The sequence below is a fragment of the Sciurus carolinensis genome, chromosome 8, assembly GCF_902686445.1.
Source record: "Sciurus carolinensis chromosome 8, mSciCar1.2, whole genome shotgun sequence".
NCBI classification, from domain to species: domain Eukaryota; kingdom Metazoa; phylum Chordata; class Mammalia; order Rodentia; family Sciuridae; genus Sciurus; species Sciurus carolinensis.
In genome coordinates this window covers 82,665,417-82,685,809 of record NC_062220.1, presented here as the reverse complement: position 1 = coordinate 82,685,809, position 20,393 = coordinate 82,665,417, and the positions used below count along the sequence as shown (strand labels likewise).

Here is a 20,393-nt window from a genome sequence, read left to right as displayed (position 1 = left end):
AGTCTCAACACAATGTCGGCCACTCTGCTGTGATTTAGTAAATGACTATTATATATCGTGCTCTCCAGTGATGAGCACACACATTGTCCATGGCTGCACAACATCACTTTCTCTCCTAGCCCCAACCTGTTTGCTATCACTGTTCCAGTTTTTCTACAGCATATCTAGTATCGGGTCATTCCTTATTAAAAAGAACGTAAGGTTGATTTTTCCATTGCTGCTTATTTTATTTGAAAACTTCTTTCAAACCTATCTAAATTTTATCCATCCTTCACAATCCAGTCAAAATAACCTTTCCTTCAATTACTTGATTGCAGTTGTAGTGTGTCGCTTTCACTTACAGAGAGCAGTAGAAGATGCAGTCTTTATTAAGTTCCTAATTTGGGAGCTAGTGTCCCCCGATTTATCTGACTAGAATTTCCCCAGGGTTCCTCAGTGTCACATTGTTCATTTCTCCTCTGCCTTTGCCCTTTCCTGTTTTCCAAATTGAAAATATCACTTTTTCCTCGAAGCTCAGGTCAAAGGAATCTTTCTCTGAGAAGCCCTTTCTGATCATCCACTTCTTCCACCTGAGGTTCATTCTCTTCTCTTGCCAACTCTGGAACTTGTTCATTGCAAATATTTGCTTACTGCACATTCTTCATGATTCAATTGTGAATCCCTATGGGAACTACATCTTTCATTTGAATCCCTAGTATCTGGCACAATATCAATCTCTAATAAGCATTTACTGAATAGATAAACGGATTAAATGGAAAAATTCTGTCTTTTCATACATTGGTTCTCTATTATTTGCTACCATCTCTATGGTAAAGTAAAATAGTAAAATTCAATTTGCTTCTTTAGATAATAAGAGTAAGATGAGTCCCTATTCTAGTTTGGAGATAATTTTTTTTGTAATTTCAAACAAAATCAGAGTTGATTTTGTTTATTTCACATGCAGCTAATTTTTCTGTTTTCCCGCTTACTTTTTTTTGCAGGAGTGGGGGTACCAGGGATTGAACTCAGGGGAGCTTAACTACTGAGTCACATCCCCAACCCTTTTTTATATTTTATTTAGAGACAGGGTCTCACTGAATTGCTTAGGGCCTCGCTAAGTTGCTAAGGCTGACTTTGAACTCATGATGCTCCTGCCTCAGCCTCCTGAGCAGCTGGGATTACAGGCGTGAGTCATGGCATCAGGCTCCCTCTTACTTTTTATTCTCAGTTTTAAAGAACTCTGAGATCCTCTTAATATCAAATATATTTGTAAAGTTGCTTTGGATTAAAAACAGTCCCAGGGAGATACTTTTGAAATGGTCTGTGATACTTGGGCATTTTGAAGTAAAGCTATAGAATTATTGAGTGGAGGCTAAGTACTAAGTTCTAGGCAGTGATCAAAGGAGAAAGTGGGTAACTGATTACAGTCTATTGGGTAGTACTATATTAATTATTTCTATATTATATCAAATATAACATATTATGAGAAAGTGGCTGTTTTCTAGTAAATTTATTAAAAATAGAAATTTATCATTCTAAAAGAAGTGCATGTTTGTTGTAGAAAATTTAGTAAATATATATAAACAAAGTAGAAAATAGATCTCTGATCCCACAGATCAGAGATAACTATGACTGTGTAGATGTTAGTTTTGGGACATACTAGATACTTCTTTGTTTATTACAAAGTGGGATCATCTGGATGTGTTGTTTTATACAGTTCTTTTCTGTCATTTATACTTTCAAAACATCAAGTTTAATTGTATCATAACATTCTGAATAATCTATCTGAAATTTTTGCATGAGTTTTGAATCTAATTTATAGTAATATTTTTGATCCTGAAGTTTGTATCAAAAACTTTGTCAGGAATTGACCATCATACTGCAGATCCATTGATGACAAATTCTGTGTAATATATTTTGTGGTTGTCAAAAATTACTAATAATTGAATTGCCCAAATTTATTAGACCAATCAGTAAATGAATCTGGTTCACTTACTTTATATCAGCATTCCTCTAACTTTATAAATTTTTCCCAGTCTAACATATTCAGGAAAATGTTGCAAACAAATGTTCTATTTAGAATGATTTCTTATATTATAGATACCATGAGGTTTGTTATAAGAATATACCTAATGTGTTATTATCTTATAAATGTTTAAAATTATATTACTTAAACATTTATGAATTTTGCAAATATATTTGTTTTGGTCTTTCTAGAATCTGTGTTTGTGGATATCCTCGACAACATGTAAGAAAATACAAAGGTGTAAGTAGCAGGATACCAGTTTCTTCAGGATTCATGGTGCAAATGTTAACAGGAATTTATTTTGCCTTGTAAGTTTATCTCATATACAAAACAAATCTTTGATTTCTAGAAAAATTTAGCTTATTAATTTATTTTTACTATATTATAATCTCAAAAGATTAACAATTAGCATATTTTATAAAAGAATAGGAATCAACATCTTAATAGTTTTATTATTTAAAGCATATCTTTTAAACCTCTGAAGAATTTGAAACCAACTAAAATATTTTGTCATTTTTCTTCCTTTCTTTTTCTTATTTAAAAATAATTTTTTAATTGTCAATGGACCTTTATTTTATTTACTTATTTGTGTGTGGTGCTGAGAATTGAACCCAGTGCTTCACACTTGCTAGGCAAGTGCTCTACCACTGAGCTACAATCTCAGCCCCCTTTCCTTTCCTTTTGAGATGAGGTCTTTCTATGTTGACCAAGCTGACCTAGAACTCATGATCCTTCTGCCTTCAGCCTCTAGAATATTTGGGATTATAGGCGTGTTCTACCAAGCCTGACTTACCTGTGTGTGCGTGTGGGTGTGCACGTGTGTGTGTGTGTGTGTGTGTGTGAGAGAGAGAGAGAGAGAGAGAGAGGGAGAGAGGGAGAAAGTGGGAAAGTCTTGTTATGTTGTTCAGGTTAGACTTGAACTCCTGGTCTCCAGTGATCCTTCCACCTCAGCCTCTGGAGTATCTGGGATTATAGACACTTCATTTTTCTTTAATTCAAGGACAGAATGAAAATGAATACCATAATATATTCATTGTCCCTTTTTCTTCAATCCTCTTTTTTTGCAATAAATTCCAAATAGGTTGTTTCCCCTAATGAATGTCTTTTACTGTTTCTAGAAATTTTAGCTCTTCCAAAGCATTTTAGAATCCCTTTGATCAGAAGTAGTTTGCTGTTAATTTACTATTAATTTCTAATATTGATACAGTCTTACCTAATGACTTAGATAGGGACTAGTTATTTCTTTGGACCCTACCTTTTTCTTTATAATTCTCTTATCATACATATCATACTGTACTTTGGATTATATTCACTTGACACTTTAATTTTCCCTGATTGATCCTACGTTTCTTGGCTGAAGGCGGAATTAACGGTCTTTAGGTCAAATTTGACCTGCAGCTTGTTTTTGTTACGTTTAACTGAAATACAGTCTTGCTCATTTGTTTACATCTCACCAGGGCTGTTTTAGTGCTGCTTTGGCAGAATTGAGTAGTTGTGACAGTGACTGTATGGCGCATAAGCTCTGAAATATTTGTTTGGTCCTTTAAAAAAATGTTTTTGATCCTTGTGTTAGATCATTCATATGGTCCCACAGTTCTTTAATGTCTGATCTATTTTTCTGATCTCTATTCTTTGTGTTTCATTTTGAGTAATTTCTGTTAGTCTATCTTCACATTAGCTTATTCTTTTCTCAAATTTGTAGACTTGACGTAGCCTACTTGAGGCCACTGAGGGTATTCTTCATCTCTGTTACTGTTTTATTTCTAGCCTTTTCACTCAACTCATAGTTCCCATGTCAACTCATAGTTGTGCATGTTGTTAATTTTCCTGACAACTTCAACATAGATCATCTCTGAATTTGGTTCTAGTAATTGATTTATTTTTTAACAGGATTGATTTTTGTATGCCTTGTAAATTTTTGATTGTTTATGATAGGACAGGGATAGGACAGTGGAGACCGAAGTAAATATTTATGCCTGAAAATGGGCATGACTCTTTTCTTTTAGGCTGCTGGTGGAGTTATGGGCAGGAGTGAGCGAGAGGGGGTTGAATTTTGCCGTTGCTATGGTTACCTCCAGGATACCACTTACTTCCCTTTCCTCTAGTTCTACCTGGTATTTAGGGTGGGAGCTGGGTTGCTGGAGGGCTTTCTTCCATATTCCTGCTGTACTGTCAGTTTTCAGTTTTCCTTTGTCTCTGTCCATGTTCTTCCCCTCCTCCAGCACTAGAATGCTGTTTGTTTGTAGGTGTGCAGTAGTCTGCAGGTGATGGGGTGGGGGATGTGGTAGGAAGCAGTGTTTTCTGTTGTCCTGGCCCAGCCTCAGCTCTTGGCAGGCCTCTTGTCCCTGAATTTCTCAGTGATCCTGCCCCTCTATTGGTAAGCAACCCCTAGTGATCTCACATAGAATGAGGTTTAAAATTTTCTTTTTCTTTCCCTCAGAACCACAATCAATCTTCACCTATGCCTAAGGTGAAAAGGTTTGCTGCTCTTTCCCCTGGAAGCTTTGAAAAAAAATTTTCCATGTGAGAAAAGGGTCTGGTTGAATCTTTGTGCCCTTCCCATGTGAGTGGCCATTCAGGTCCTTCATCCCTATACTACCAAGGGCAGCTTTCACTGGTTCCCTGCCTTGTTTCCAGTACTTCTTGTGAGCTTCTGTAAGAGGGGTATGGAGAAGAGCCTGAGAGGATAAGTGATTCCCAAGACATTTTACTCTCCTGCTAACCTGTGAGCCATGCTTTCAGCACTTTGGCTTTTAGGAATTTGTTAAGAAGTTTAACTGAATTCAGTGCAAAATGCGTATTTTGTATTGTGGCCACATCTTAGGGTTCAGACTATTTGGTTATGATTTTGAAGACTAAAAACCCGATTTATCTTGGTTTTAGGATGTAAGTAATGCTCTTTCCAGTTGTTTAGGCCTCATTCCATTCTTGATGTCATTCATGCCTCTCTATTTTGTTGACAGATGACCAGTTCATTATATCTGTTTACCTCTATTATTTAGCTGACAGTTAGGAAGGGTTTGGCACATCTTTGAAAATTATTCTTATATGTTACACACCCCCACATACATACACTTTCCCCCCTAGCATCTCTCTCACTTTGCAACATATGCCATGTATACTTCTAAATAGCCATCAGCATGCAAAGAAATAACTACTCAGGATACTGAATAGTGATTGGTTCTCATTAAAAACCACAGGGGTTACCGAATAATTTGACCATTAAGTGTTCTGAACGTTATTCTAAGGTATATAATTTATTATGTTCTGGTTTGCTTTAAAAGTATAAAATGCTTTGAAATTGCCTTAGATTTTTTTATTTCTGTTCTATAAATATCATGTTCTTTAGAGAAGAAATGTACATCTATAAAGTTTTCTTTGCTATTAATAGGCTTTCAGATACAATTGAAAGGAACTCAAAAGATTTAAAAATTCATTTTTAAGGAGAGTAGAATGTTAAGCAATGTGCTAATGTGATCCGTTATTTTCCTCAGTAAATAGTTCATTGCATTTTGTTTAATTATATAGAATTAACTAAAAACAATAGTACTTCATTTTATTCACTTAATTTTGTAGATATAATGGAGAATGGGATCTAGCTCAAAAAGCATTGGATGATATTACATACAGAGCCCAGCTAGAATTATATCCAGAGCCATTGCTGGTAGGTGCCTCACTTATATAGATTTTTAAATTTATGCTTTTTTGATTTAGAATTAAAAATTGAGAAGAAGTCACTCATAGTGCTTTGATATGTCATTACTACTCAGTGATTCAGCTCTTGTTATATATGGAAAATTTTACACTTAAAGGGATATGTTTACAATTTTAAAATTTCATTAGATGAACTTCTTAGATATGTGATAGTCTTTTTCTTTTTTTACTAACAAGAATGTTTTCCTTAACATATTTTAGTGCATTTATTAATTAGCATAGACATTAGGAAGCCTGATATAATGTTTTAAAATTTTTAACGTCATCACATACATATTGTTTTCAACTGTAAATTTCATTCTGAACCTCTTACTCCTTATTCTAGAGGATTTATGTATCATCATATGGAATGCCTTAGAGTGTTCTTTTTATAAACCTTTTAATATTTAGATTCATGTTTTATCTAAGGGCAAAATAGTACATCTGTTAATGTCAATCTCAAACTGTATTATTCCTTCCTAGGTTGCTAATGCAATAAAGGCTTCATTGCCTCATGGTGCCATGAAATCTAGTAAGGAAGGTACAAGGTGTATTCAAGTTGAAATCACACCCACTTCCTCTAGAATATCAAGAAATGCAGTAACCAGCATGTCAATAAGAGGTCATAGGTGGAAAAGACATGGTAAGAAATACATAACTCTTCCATTTAGAGCATCTGTGGCGCTTTTACATTCTACTCTGCCCTTGCGGTGCTAGAACTTTAGGAAATAGTATCGTGGAAGAAAGGGCTACTGAGTTACTTTAACTCTTAATTTATCATCTAGAAGCAATAGACAAGGGAAATGGAGCCCCTTATGGTACACATATGAACAAAATTGTATTTAAAAATTGTATTAGGTTTTAAGTTTGATTTCAATAGAATAGGAAAGTAAGAAAAATGCATTTTAAATTATTCATGCATTTTGGTTTTCTATTCTTACTTGCAGATATTCTCTTAATAAATGCTTCTCATTTCTCAATGAACTCCTTAGCAGGTAAATTTGCATATTTAAGCAGAACAGCCAAAAGGGACTTTAAACATCTTGTCCGGACTTCCTGGTAAAGAAGTCATATTGATGCAACCCTAGGCATTTCCAATTTTTTACATTAATTTTCTTTTGAGATTGTTTGTGTTAATATTTCTTGTTGTCTGCTTCATTTTATTATTTTAAAGTTTTACTGGAAACTAATTTTATTCATCATGATCTTCTCAATACTTTCCCATTTTTCTCCTTTGTCTTTTTTTTATTATTATTTAATTGCTTATTCTTTTTATAACCTTTCTCTTACCTAGAATTCATTGTAGTGGCAAGAATCAGTGCACGAAGAAGGTTATTATCACCTTCCTCAGAAGGTGACCTTTGGATGAGAGGCAAGAAACCACCTTTTTGCCACAAGCAAAATATGTATTAGGGGTAAAACAAATTTGGATCTCTATTTTTCTCTTATAAACGGGGTGAAAATGGTAGCTCCTTTTGGTGTACTGTATTGAGTACAGCTGCCTCTATGGTATCTATAGAGAAAAGGAGAAAGTGAGAAGGAAGAGGTTATGTATGGTGGAGTAGAAAGCTAATGAGAACAGTTGCCATTTTCTCCTTCAGACACTCTTGGGGATTGTGTGCAAAAAAGAATGAGGATGAACTTATTCTGTTTAACCAGTGATCATGTTTGCTCATTTTCTGTTTTTAAGTTAGTGTGACAGTTTCTAAAAGTCCAATAAGAAGGCATAATAGAAGTGGTGACGTTTGTAATTAGCAAGACAAATTATGGTATTTAAAACATAACAAAATCTAAACATACTTCAGTTTCTTCAATAAATATGCTGTTGAATGAAACTGTATTATAGATAGAAAGTAATGTAATTAGATATGGTGGTCTCTAAAGATCGATATTTAGATGACTTTAATGTGTGAAGTGTTTGTTGCTTCTGTGTGAAAATAGGCACAGAAACAACAAACCATACCCTACAGTACTTGGTCCCAAAATACTGCTACAGGAAATACAAGAATGAATTTTCTCTTCTACTTTCTTCTTGCTGTTTAGGGGGACATTTGGGGAGTTGGGGGGGAGATGTATGTCCTACAGTTAAAAATGTAAAAAATATTGAAGCTCTCTTGTGCATGTATGTGTCTTTGTGCATGTCCAAGTGTGCATTTAACAGAAGGAGATATTACCCTGTGATAAAATGGAAGCTATTTCCCAGAAATATTTTGTAGGTGAAAAAAATTACCAAAACAAGAAAAAAGACTACTTAAATATTTTGTCTATTAAGTTCTTACATATCCTCTAGGTTCAATTTTGGCTGCCACTTGAGGGGTTGTACACAGTTTCAAGGCTACAGCTTCACTAAAGTAGCCTTCTTATTGCCTTTTCCTCTATACTTATTCAGGCCTCACAACTCTAGCACTTAAGCAACTCCTGCTTATGATAGCAAAAATGTCATAGAAGAGAATGAACCATAGAAAGCAGGTCATGTGCATGAGCAGATACGGAATATAGCTTAGCCTTCTTTGCTACCTTCTGTAGTGTGAATTCCCTTCATCTGGTGAACCAGGCAATATTCCTAGTTGAAGGTCCTTCTTATTTACCTCTACAGATAGATTACATTCTCCTTTTATAAGGTAGTCTTGACTTTCCTGCTGTGTTAATCTGTTTTCTGTTGCTATTACAAAATACCTGAAGCTGGGTACTTAAAAAGAAAGGAAATTTTTTCAGCTCACAGTTTTAGAGATTGAAAGTCCGAACAATCAGGCAGCCTCATCTGTTTGGAGCACCCTCATCTGGCAAGGGCCCTCTTGGTTGGTTCACAACATGGTCAGGGAGAGGAAAGGGAAGTAGCTGCATACAGAAGGGGCCAACCATGTGGGTAGTCTTGCTTTATAGTAACCCACTCTATCAGGGTTCTGCATCAATTAGTTACAAGGGTAGCATCCCCCCAAACCCTGACACCTGCCACTAGGTCTTACCTCTGAAAAGCTCTACCTTTCTCACAGTATCACACTGGGACTAAGCTTCCAGCACATGGACCTTTGGGAAACACACTCAAGCCATATCCAAGCCATAATACTTTCCTAAAGCAGTATTTCTCATGAAGTTATTGTGTTTTACTGAATTAAAAGCTTTTTTAAAAATTTTCCACTTTCATGGTCCTGCTTCCTCTATTATTGTTCTGAGCTCTCTAGCCAGCCTGGACTTTATGTGGGGAAAATAGATATCTTTGATATATTTCTTAAATATATAGATAGTGTCCAGATTATAAATCTTTAAATTTGATTTTATTTATACATAAAATTATATTTAAAAGTAAATAATATATATAGATTAAAACAAAATTTAATTTTTTTTTAAGGAATAATGTTAAAAAACTTACAGATTCCAGGGTAACCACAAGGGCCTTTTTATCCTACAATGTTTCTGAAGAATAGTACTGTAACATGTAAATTCAACTTATGACCATATGAAAACACATTTAGGATTCTTTTATTTATGGAAACATAAATATGTTTCCCATTCCACCCATGTCCCTGCTGTCCCTCTTTCCCTTGTATCTGGATAGAAGAGGGAAAAGAGTAAGTGAGGCTCTCCCATTGAAGCAGCCAAGCAGAACTTACTTTTTTCACCTGTTTCATTTCTGTCTCCTTTTATCATTAAAGCATATACATAATTAAGCCAGTGAACAAACTGGTGTGTTTGCATATCTGAGATGTCAGAAATTATTACATAGCAGACAAATGCATTAAATTGCAGCAATAAATCACGTTTATTCTTTTCTATTATTAGTAACAGAAAAAAATTCTAATTATCTTTATAGTCAAAACTTACACTCTGGTGTTTTAAAAGTTAACTTTTGATTTCTATATCTTAAAATATTTTTGAGCTACTCTAGAATGTATTTCAGGATTCTCTGAAGCTCCATGCATCCGTCTACTATTTATATTTTAATGCAAAGTCCTAATGAAAGAAAAATGACTTTAGTCTTAACATTTTCACACATTTCAGACTATAAAATTATTGTTGTTGTTGAGTAATATTCCAAAGTTTGACCCATTCTATTATTTGCTTGGCTCTGTATTTTATTTTATCATTAGTAGACTTCTTCTTCCTCTTCTTTTTTTTTTTTTAAAGAGCAGTTTTAGGTTCAGAGCAAAACTGAGTGGGAAGTACAGAGAGTCCTCATCTCTGCTCTGACCTACCACACATGCAGCCTGCTCCACTACCCATATCCTGCACTAGAGTGCATTCCTAAAGCCCTATAATTCAATTTTTCACCACATAGTGCATCCTTATTTTAACTGAATTTTTTTTTTCCTAAAGCTTAGTTTCAACAGAGCTTTGACATTTAGTAGCATGTTCACTTCTTTCTCACCACTTTTCACTTAATTATATTAACATTGTACTGACATGGCTTAACTTAAATTTTGTGTTTTCAAATTTTTTAAACTTTGTCTTTAAAACTTTGAGAAAATTTTAATTATTTTATGAATCCATGTCAATGCATATGTTTGGAAACTAAAGTTATATTGTGGACTTATTGCATTTGACTTTTAAAGGTCATAACTTCATAAATAATAGCTTTATTTATATGGTGGTACTTTTTATGTAGTCTAGATGGTAGATAATTCAAGGCAAAGGTTTATTTTTCAGACCTACATTTTTAAACCACATACAAATTGAAGGCTATCTAGAAGTCATTGGAAACTAAAATACAATTATAGGAAGATAAAAAAAGTAAACTTTAAAAAGTATTAAATAAAGGAAGAGAAAAATGAATAGATTATGACCATAACAAGAATCAAAATTAAAATTTCATCAAGAAAAATAAGTTAAAATTTAGCAAAATATTGTTAACTTTTAAAGTTAATAAAAAGGGCAATTTTGCTTAAATTTTTCCTTTAAAAATAAACACAATAGCTAAAATGAAAACAAAGTATTTCTTTTTTTTTTTTTTTTTTTTTTTTTTGTGGTGCTGGGGATCAAACCCAGGGCCTTGTGCTTACAAGGCAAGCACTCTACTGACTGAGCTATCTCCCCAGCCCAAAACAAAGTATTTCTTTATAATTAAGCTTTAATTTTATAGTCATTCTTAAATGCTGTTTCAAAGCTCTCTTCATCATCCACCCGTGTAGCTGTAAGAACCCTTTTTCCTGAATCCCTCAATGAACCTCTAGCACTTGATTCTGGTATACAATCTACTTATTTATTTCCTTGTACTTTTTCATTGCTGCCCCTCTTCTAGAGCAAATTTCAGTGCTATTTTTTGTTTGTTCTCCCCCAAATACCCCCACCATTATGACTCCTTTTTCTTCCACTTTTAAATATATTATCTATACTTGGAACAACATAAGCAATTTTTCTCCTTTCTTTTAAAATAGTTATTGAAATATCACTCATTCATTCTATAAAAGTCTCCTCATTTAGTTATGGTTGCAAATAATGAGTGCTTATAATTTTTTCCAACTAATATTTTTAAAAAGGTCTACCTACCATTCTTTCCACTTTTGTATTTGTGAGACGATGAGACAAGTAAGTGAAAACCATTTGGTATACTTAAAGCACCACATAAAGGCAAATTGTTAATTAAGAACTATTAATTTGTTTTATTACCTATGAGGTAATTGTATCTGTGGTTTTTGTTGAATACTTTGCTGTTCAAGTAGTCCTATGATTGATTAGCCTTTTAATAAAATTTATACTTTGAGATAAACTTGTATATTAGGAGTACTATCAAGCACAAAATTATACAAATATTATGAAATAGTAACTATCACCTTAATGATTTTTGTTGTAAATTTTAGCCCTGAAGTATAGTACTCTAACTTTATTATCCAACACTTAAGTCACTATTGCTGTCAGGATTTAAAAAATGTTATTTTAATACCTATTGTCTCACCTAATCTCAAGTTAATGTCAAAATAAAATTAGATTGAACTTGTGTTTCTCATTTATGTATAGTTTACATCTTTGTAAACAGGTAGGTATCGATAATAAAAATAATACTTATAAACTAGATACTTTGAATTTTGACCTACTTTTGGTCCTGGCAGATTAAGTAGTTTATTTTAATAACATTGTATTTAATTATTTTGACTTGAAAAATCTAAGAGTACAGTTTTAAGTAGTAAAAAAAGAATTGAAAATAAGAACTTTGTCTTTCTCTCTCTCTCTCTTTTTTTGGTACTGGGCGTTGAACCCAGGGGCACTTACCCACTGAGCCACATCTCCTCCCTTTTTGTTTTTTATTTTGAGATAGAGTTTTGCTAAGTTGCTCAGTATCTCACTAAGTTGCTGAGGCTGGTCTTGAACTTGTGATCCTCCTGAGCCACTGGGATTACAGATGTGCACAATATAATCATATGAAATGTTTGAATGAAAACTCAAACTAAATAAAATTTACATATATTGAATTCAAAGAAAGTGCAGTTTCATCTGTTACAACAATTTTATTACATTTTTGGTCTGAAAAATGGTCCCTATTTAATGAGTGCCATAGCATTTAAATAAAGTTAAATTATTATAACAAAGTCAGAGATCTGTGATTATAAAAGAAAGAAATCTGTGTCATTATTTGCTCAGTGGTTTAGTACTAATTTGTTAGATGAGGGGGAAATAAGCAACAATAAAAAGTGCTATTCATGTTTGAAAATAATTTATTTAAAACTGGTTAGTGATATAGAAAATGTTAATAAATTTTTAATATAATAACATTGATGAGGCATGAAACTACTTTCTAACTATTGAACAAATGTGAAAGATTATAAGCATATTTTAGTAAAATATTTTTAAAATAATTTATAAATATTTCAAAAACATTTAAGGTCATTTTTTTAGATACTACAGAAAGCAGACTGCCATAAATCCTCAGATGGAATATTTATTTTGTGGATCATTTCATGATTTTTGAGAAAAATCTTAAATTGAGGAGAACTAAAGTTACTTAGAGTTAACAAAAGCATTTTGAAAAACAAAGAAATGGTAATAATTTTTAAAGTTTTAAAAGTATTTAAAATTAATTAAATTAGTTTTAAAATTAAAAGTAGCAAACAAATAACTGGCTATTGGAATCACTTCTGTAGCTTCAATTAGAAGTTTATAAGGCTTATGCTTTATTTTAGAAGTTATTTATACTTAAGGAAAATTAGAAAATAAAACAATTTATGGCAATTTTATAAAAAAAGACAGTTTTTTTTAGAAGCTCTATTGCTTCTAGATTCTAAGATGCTATTTGAAGAACAAATTTTCCTTTCCCATTATAGATGATAAAACATTTGAGCCAAAAATAAGCATTTCCTTCTGACTGAACTTTGCATGAATTTTAACTGGTATTTTTGATATAAAACTTTATATGCATGGAGAGCAAAGAAAAGTATTAGGAAATGTTTCGTGACTCAACAAAAAAGGACATAGGTGCTAAAGAGCTTAAATGTCATGTTGTTGGTATATTTGACACATTAGGCTTACGAGAGGAAAGACTGTAAAGAATTCTGGCTTTTGCAATTTTTTAAGAGAACAAAAAATCTTATTCTATTTCCAGACATAATTAAGTATAAAGAAATAAATAAAAAACAAATTCACACAGCAGCAAGACTGCTCAGAATTATCGGTCTTATGAGGCAAAAGCACTAGTTTGTAAATTACCATGTTCTACATTTTTACTAAGGAGGCCTTACATATTTCTTGCTGCAGTTAGGGAAGTTGTTTATTAATGAGCCTTGCCCCTGTTCACTTTTTTATGAGCATTTGCTGCACATTGCACGCCAAGGAAGAAATAGGCTTTTATATAGATAGCTTTGTAATATGTATTGCTTATCTGTTGTTGGTCTTTTTAGTCACTAGGATCTTTAATAATCATAAAGCATTCACCTGGGCCAGCAGTGCTGCAATTGTCAAAGTGTTTTTTTTTTTTTTAAACTTGAGACTTAATAAAGATGAGAAAATAAGTTATTGAGGGTGTTTGAATCCACCTCAATAAGGAGAATTCTATCATTTTCTACATACACAACAAAAGTGAAATATTTGACTGTTTTTTACTTTAGAAAATTGGAAATAGCTCCAATGATCTAAATAAATTATTCTGGTCCAGATTTTTTCTGTGTGCCCCAGGCTGCTCTCTTCTTACCTATAGAGCAGGGTTTCTGTGTCTAAGTCTTTGTTCTCATCCTTGCTCAGAGGGCAGCCCTTTAATTTCTTGTTACTTACTTTGTTTCTGTGGCAGCTTACATTTTCTCTAATCTGCTTTGCAAATTACTGGCTGAGGTTTAACATTGCTACAATGCTCTCTTTTCTAACTTCAGGTATACTTCATGCTCAATATTTTGTGTTACACAATGTTATTTCTATTGATAAAAAAATGCTAATAAAATGTTCAAATAGTTTATCTTTGTGCCTGTTAATGATTGTCCATTGCACTCAGAATGAAATCCAGCCTTCATATTATGATATTTGTGACCTACTGCTCTGACCTCGTTTAAGACCACTTCACCCTGGTCCACTGACTCTTCTTCTATCCCTTTAACATACTAAGTCATTTCTCCTTTAAGGTCTTGGTCTAGTTATTTGGGATGTTTGAGCTAAAATTTGAATTATGAAAAGGTGCCAGTTTTCACTCTTCCTGCAGATCATTGTATAGCCAGCACTATGTCATTCAAATCTCAGCCTAAATATCCCTTCCACAGAGATGTTTTCCCAGACTACCCATCCTGTTTATTTTCTTCATTGCATTTTCTGTTTGAATTCTCTTGTTTACTTAGTTCCTATATTGCAGCAAGGGCAAAGTCTTTGTCTATCTTATTGGCTATTGTATCCAAAGCACAGTGTCTGACACATTCTAGATGTTCAATAAATTGTAGTTGAATGCATGGCTGAGTGAATGCATAATAAAAAATTTTATGACAGTGTGAATATCTTGTTCCTTCTTTTCTTATTGAAATACAGTGTAATAACATGATAGTAAACTGGGTAAGGAGTTATTTACTTATCCTAGTACTTAGAGTTTTTTTCCATACGTGTATAAATTTTTCAAAATTGCCCCCTATTTAAATTTTTAAAGTATTTTCTTTTGTTCAATTAATATTGTTAAGCATTTTCCCAAGTTTTCTTAGTAAATTTACTTATTTTAATTATTTAACTAAATAATATCACATTGAATTGATATTCTGTCAATTATTTATCCATGTTCCTAATATGGTAAATAATTTGTTTTCTAATTTTTTGCATCTACAAATAACACTGCAAGGAACAGTGTTATAGATATAAAGATAATATTTTTCTTCCATTAGATAGAATAAATTATAATAATAAAATGACTAGATTAAAGAGAATGAATTTGTTCAGGCATCTTATATCATTTAAAATGTCTATGTTGTAAGTTGTAAAGGTGTGTGTATGACTTTCTTTTGGAATTTACTCTGAAATACTTTTCATAATTAGTGTCAAATGTTGTGTGACGTAGACATTATAAGTATAGTTTTTTTTAAGTTTTGGCTAATTTTATTTTTTTCATATATAAGTTTGCAAGTGACTCATGTCATAGTCAGACTCTTCAGACTCACAAAGATGTCTAAATTCTAGAAGTATACGAAATGTTTATTAATATTGTCACATTTAATAAAATAGGGTAGCCATACAATAAATTGTAACAGCAAAAACTGGGATTGTTTCATGAGTGACATATGGAATAGATACTTGGGATTATAAAATTACATTTGAGAGAAATCATAACTTTTCTTGATCAGTTTTAGTGATATTTGCAATTTTTACTTCTGTTTGTAGTGCCAGGGATTGAATCGCAGGTCTTATGCATGGTAGACAAACACTCTACAATTGTGCTACAACCCCTTTTAAATTTTAATTTTGATTTATTTATTTCAGTACTGGAGATTGAATCCAGGGGTGCTGTACCACTAAAGTCACATCTCCAGTCATTTTTACTTTATTTTTGAGACAGGGTCTCCCTAAATTGCTAAGGCTGACCTTCTTGCCTCAGCCTCCTAAGTCACTGGGATTATAGGTGTGTGCCACTTTGCCCAGCTGCTTCATTTTTTTCCACCCCGCCAAAGTCAGAAGAAATTACTTAGAAATTTTTGAGTGCTTTTGAGAACCTATTTAGAAATGTCTATTAGAAGTATTCTTTAACTCTCTTCATTTCCCCATATAGAGAATTTACCTATTTACACTCATAGAGTTTATACAAATAAAATGTTCTCTAAGAAATTTCTCTCTGAGTTTTCTTTGAACTCTTCGAATTATTAGAAGTCAAATCTAAGTATTATCATTTTATAGATATTCTATTTTTTCATGCATTTATATTCCCTTAAAACACCTTTCATATAATTTTCTCAAATAATTTCCTCTTTTTAGTTATGTATGCTAAAATTTGAAAAGCATTAAAACAACTATACTTTTTTTAAAAAAGATCATTTGAATGTCACTAAGCATTTTACTAAAATCTGTATTTAGAGATGGCTTCTTCACTTTTCCAAAACAAAGAGTCTTTGCTGTTTTTTCCATCCAAAAATTCTCATTAGCATAAGCTGTATATTACTTGACTGGATACAAGAAAAAAAATATGTTCCCACCTTACACTTCTCAAGCCTTCTGCATGTTTTTTTTTTCTGTTTTTGCACCTTTATTTACTCCAATAATAATTTATTTAATAATTAATAATCTTCCACAGAAGATTCTTTCAATTCATCAAATATTCATTGAATGTCTACTATATAGAAGCTCCTTGTCCAAATATTAGGTATGTAGTGGTGACCAGAAAAAGAAAATCTAGGAAACAAGAAAAGTATGTAATCATACATTAGAGAGTCATAAGTGCTAAGAAGCAAAATAGGGAAAGAGGGTACTTGAGATATAATATCTGAAACTTTTGTGGAGTTGACCAGGGAAGCTTTAATGAAAAGGGTTCTGGGAAAAGACCTGGGGGGATAGCACTCTTGGCCTTGAGGACAACCAGGAGACCAGTAAGGAAGTGGAGGATGACAGGGGACTAGATCACAGAGTTGGATAAGGGAAGAAATCAAGAGATTAGTTAAGGAGCAAGATCAAATAACAAATGTTTGTTTGTGTTACATAATTATCTTTCTTAGTCTGTAATTTTCCTGATAATTATGTTTCTGTTCTTTCTTGCTCTGTATAGAATCACATGCTTTTCATGATTTTAATAAGCAGTTTTAGAAAATCTCCCGTTGTCACCATTTTTGAGTGTTAGCATACATCAATTAATTAGTCAAAGTTTTGTTCTTGTGGAAAAACACATGATTTCATTTTTCTCTCTGCCATTTAATTTCATGTTTCTGAAAAAAATTAGTATAATTTCTCCTCAGACTACAGATCTTTACCACTATCCTGATAAATGTGATTAACAATTCAATTGTCTAGTGCTGCTTTATGTAATATTCTTTCATTTTCTAATTTTTCTTGCAAATTTTCACCATTGAAGCACATCTATATTATTAACTTCCATTGGCATCTTAAAAAAAAAACCCTAAAATAAAAAACAAACAAACAAACGAAAAACCTAACCTTGGGAGTTATAACTTTCTTCCAGAATTTATTTAATCTGGCCCTGTGTTCAGCCAAAATAAATGTTTTGCTCTCGTTAAAATGACCAGGAATCTAAGCAAATAAATTAAACCTAATTGGGATATGTCAGAGGATATTTAACTCAAAATGACTCTAATGAATTGAGGAGTTAGAATTTCTAGTATGTTAGAATGGACGTTTGAAGTCAAAGTATTTCACAGTTTAGCTTCCCCACTGAATAGTTGCCATAGCTCTATCTGAACTTCAGTTTCCTTTTCTGTAAATGGGAATCAAGTGGCCTACCTCAGAGGCTCATGAACATATTGTTTTGAGAATATAATTGAATAATATGTGAATACTCAAAAAAAATACTTGGTGCCATTCAGTGTTCTCTATTGTATTGGGCTGCCTATGTATATCTTTTAATTTGGTTACATTTTAATATTCGTAAGCTTTTTTTATGTCTAGATAATTTCCAACATTTATGATTTTCTTTTGGGACTGAAGGTCCCTTTAATGGTGTTTTGTGAAATGGCTTCTACAGTGTAAATGGACAAGCATTGGCTGTCACCCCACAGCACCATGGCGACTTTCCTCTCAGCTGCAGTGACCTCTGGCATGTACCTCAATAAGACTTTGAAGACAGCTGTTAGCAATGGGAAATAGGTTTGGCTGGAACTGTTTAGTCTCATTAAACCTTTAGTACAGTGCACCCAGGAGCAGCTGGGCACTACTGCTTCACCCAGTCTTTGACCTATCTAGGAACTAGAAATTTCATTTAGAGAACGTTCAGTTGAAAGTGTGTGAAGCACTAAGTTAAGGGGAAATCCGTGTAGTGGCACACCGGCTCACAGGCTCAGGCCTGCAGGTGCTCTGGGGTAGGCTACACCTCCAGAAGTGCATGCTGCTGCGGGGTGGAGAGCGCAGGGCACCCACCTCGACTTCTAAGTTTCCCCAATTTGAAAGAATCAGAACAGAGCAGTGGTTCCTAAACTTTGCTTCATATTAGTCACCTGGGAGCTTTTAAGACCCTTGATGCTGGGTCCTCACACTAATGGTGAATCAAAATGTCTGGGGGTAGGAGGAGGCATCCTTAGTTTTTAAAGATGCCCAAGTGATTCCACTATGCAGCAAGATTAGACAACCAAGGACTATGTGGCTCTGGTCTCGATTCTTTTCTTCCTGATACTGTTTCTCAGCCTTTAGCACCATTAGTGAAAAATATTTGAAAATAGAAGGTAATGCCCCTCCAGCAGATTTTTGTCTATAAACTTAAAGAGTATATTCTGTTTTATGTAGTCTCATGTTGTTTTGAACTTTAAGTTTCACTACTGGACCATTCTAGATATCTTTGTCTGCATCTCCCCGTCCATTTGCTACAGATAGTTATTTGACAGTTTTAAATAGAACCATGACTTTGTGATTTAAGACACAGAATAAAATCATATCTACAGATATTAACTAGTTAGGGGTTTTGTTCCTTTGCTTCTATTACAATGGCTATTTTCATAATAAAGGACTGACAGCCAATTGTTTTTTTTTTTTAAATCAATTTTTATTTTTCTCCAGTATAGTAGTAAAGTGTAACAAGCTGGCCTAAACTTATGGAATCAGTGTGAGTCCCATGAAAATATCCACTTAATTCTCTCACAGCCACCTCTCACAGCCACATTCGTGTTTATGGTGGATGTTTGAGACAAAAAGATACCTGTGGCATTGCTAACCATGGTGTCATAAGTGAAAAAGCATCTTCCCAAATATCATGGCTTACTAAATCAGTCTCAATGTAGTCTAATAAAAAATAGAATTTTAAGGGAACAGAATGGAATTTCAAAGTGGCTTCATTCCTGATGTTGAGAAGAGGTAGAGTTTTGCTTGTACATCTTTGAGCATTTGCCTAAGTCTTGACATAAGTTCAGGTGGTCACAATATTATCTTTTTTTTTTTTTATTGTAAACAAATGGGGTACAACTTGTTTCTCTGGTTGTACATGAGGTAGAGGCGTACCATTTGTGTAATCATACATTTACATAGGGTAATGGTGTTTGATTCATTCTGTTATTTTTTCCTTCACAATATTATCTTAAAAACAGTAGCAGTTCTATTTTGATATACAATTTGTTTCATACTCCATGTGAAATATGTGTGTGAAAAATGCAGACATGAACTGACGCTCTGTTAATTTTTTGTCATTTAAAATTAAAGAAATGATCCTGTTGTCTCCAGTGCTGTCAGAGTATTGTAAATTATGAAAATTTCTATGGTGTGAATATTTGGCTTAATTCATAACATTCAGTTGTCCAGTTTTTGTTTTGGGTCTTTTGTTTTTCTTGTTTTGCATTTTTATTTTGTTTTGTTTTCAGCCATTATTTTGTCTTATCATCTTCAATTCTAGAGCAACCTGACAACAATAATGATACTACTGAATTGGGCATCCTTGTCATTCCTGAGATTAGTGTCACAAATGTGTCCGGAGAGAGAACCGGGAATGGGGAAAAAGGCAGAACACTAGGAGAGATTGATGCTCAGCATATGCAGGGTGTGCAGGAAACAGCCACAGATCCTAGAACTGAGAGCAAAGGCTTGCCAGAGATCAGGAGGCAAAAGTCTGTAAGAAAAATGATGGAGGATGGAATAAACTCACCTGGCAGAGTGCAGTTTTAGCAGAGCACTTTATAGCTGCACTCCAAGGTATCTCAAGGCAAAGGGCCACTGATGCATGTTAAACAACAGCTGCACAGTCACAAAATTTTTGCATGTCATCTAATAATCAAAGTGCATGATCTATGCATCACACTCTCTCAATGACTCTTAATGCTCTTTGGAATGGTCATACTTATGTTGTCTCTGAGTAAATTGTTATGAAAACTGAGACAGAAAATTGCTTCCAAAGTAATTTTCTGCTTATGTTTTGCTGTCTAAAATTAGTTTTCCATTTTTGTACTTTGTCATCTTTGATATGAAGGACAATATATATATAGAAAATTATGAAGTTTTGAGCTTGTGATATTTATAGTCATTTTTTAATTTGATCAATTTGGAATGGAGAATGTAGTCTTCTTTAAAAAGCATCTTAAAACATTCTAATACTATTTTTTAAAAATGTTTCTTGGTTAAGAGCTTTGCTTTTATACTGTTTTGCTACTGGGAGAATTTACCCCTAGTTTTA

The 20,393-nt window shown here is 33.3% G+C and overlaps 1 protein-coding gene across 4 annotated transcripts in view; it reads left to right on the top strand.

The window, feature by feature from the left end:
- The window catches only part of Hycc1 (hyccin PI4KA lipid kinase complex subunit 1), a 105,151-nt gene that overhangs the window by 53,220 nt on the left and 31,538 nt on the right, over nucleotides 1-20,393 (top strand). For 3 of the 4 annotated variants that reach the window (XM_047562373.1, XM_047562371.1, XM_047562370.1), the window contains 3 exons: nucleotides 2,197-2,313; nucleotides 5,582-5,669; nucleotides 6,182-6,341. In XM_047562373.1, coding sequence (XP_047418329.1) covers nucleotides 2,197-2,313; nucleotides 5,582-5,669; nucleotides 6,182-6,341 — 365 coding nt within the window. Of the gene's footprint in view, nucleotides 1-2,196; nucleotides 2,314-5,581; nucleotides 5,670-6,181; nucleotides 6,342-19,619; nucleotides 19,916-20,393 lie in introns of all 4 variants that reach the window. The other variant, XM_047562372.1, reaches the window with a different exon arrangement.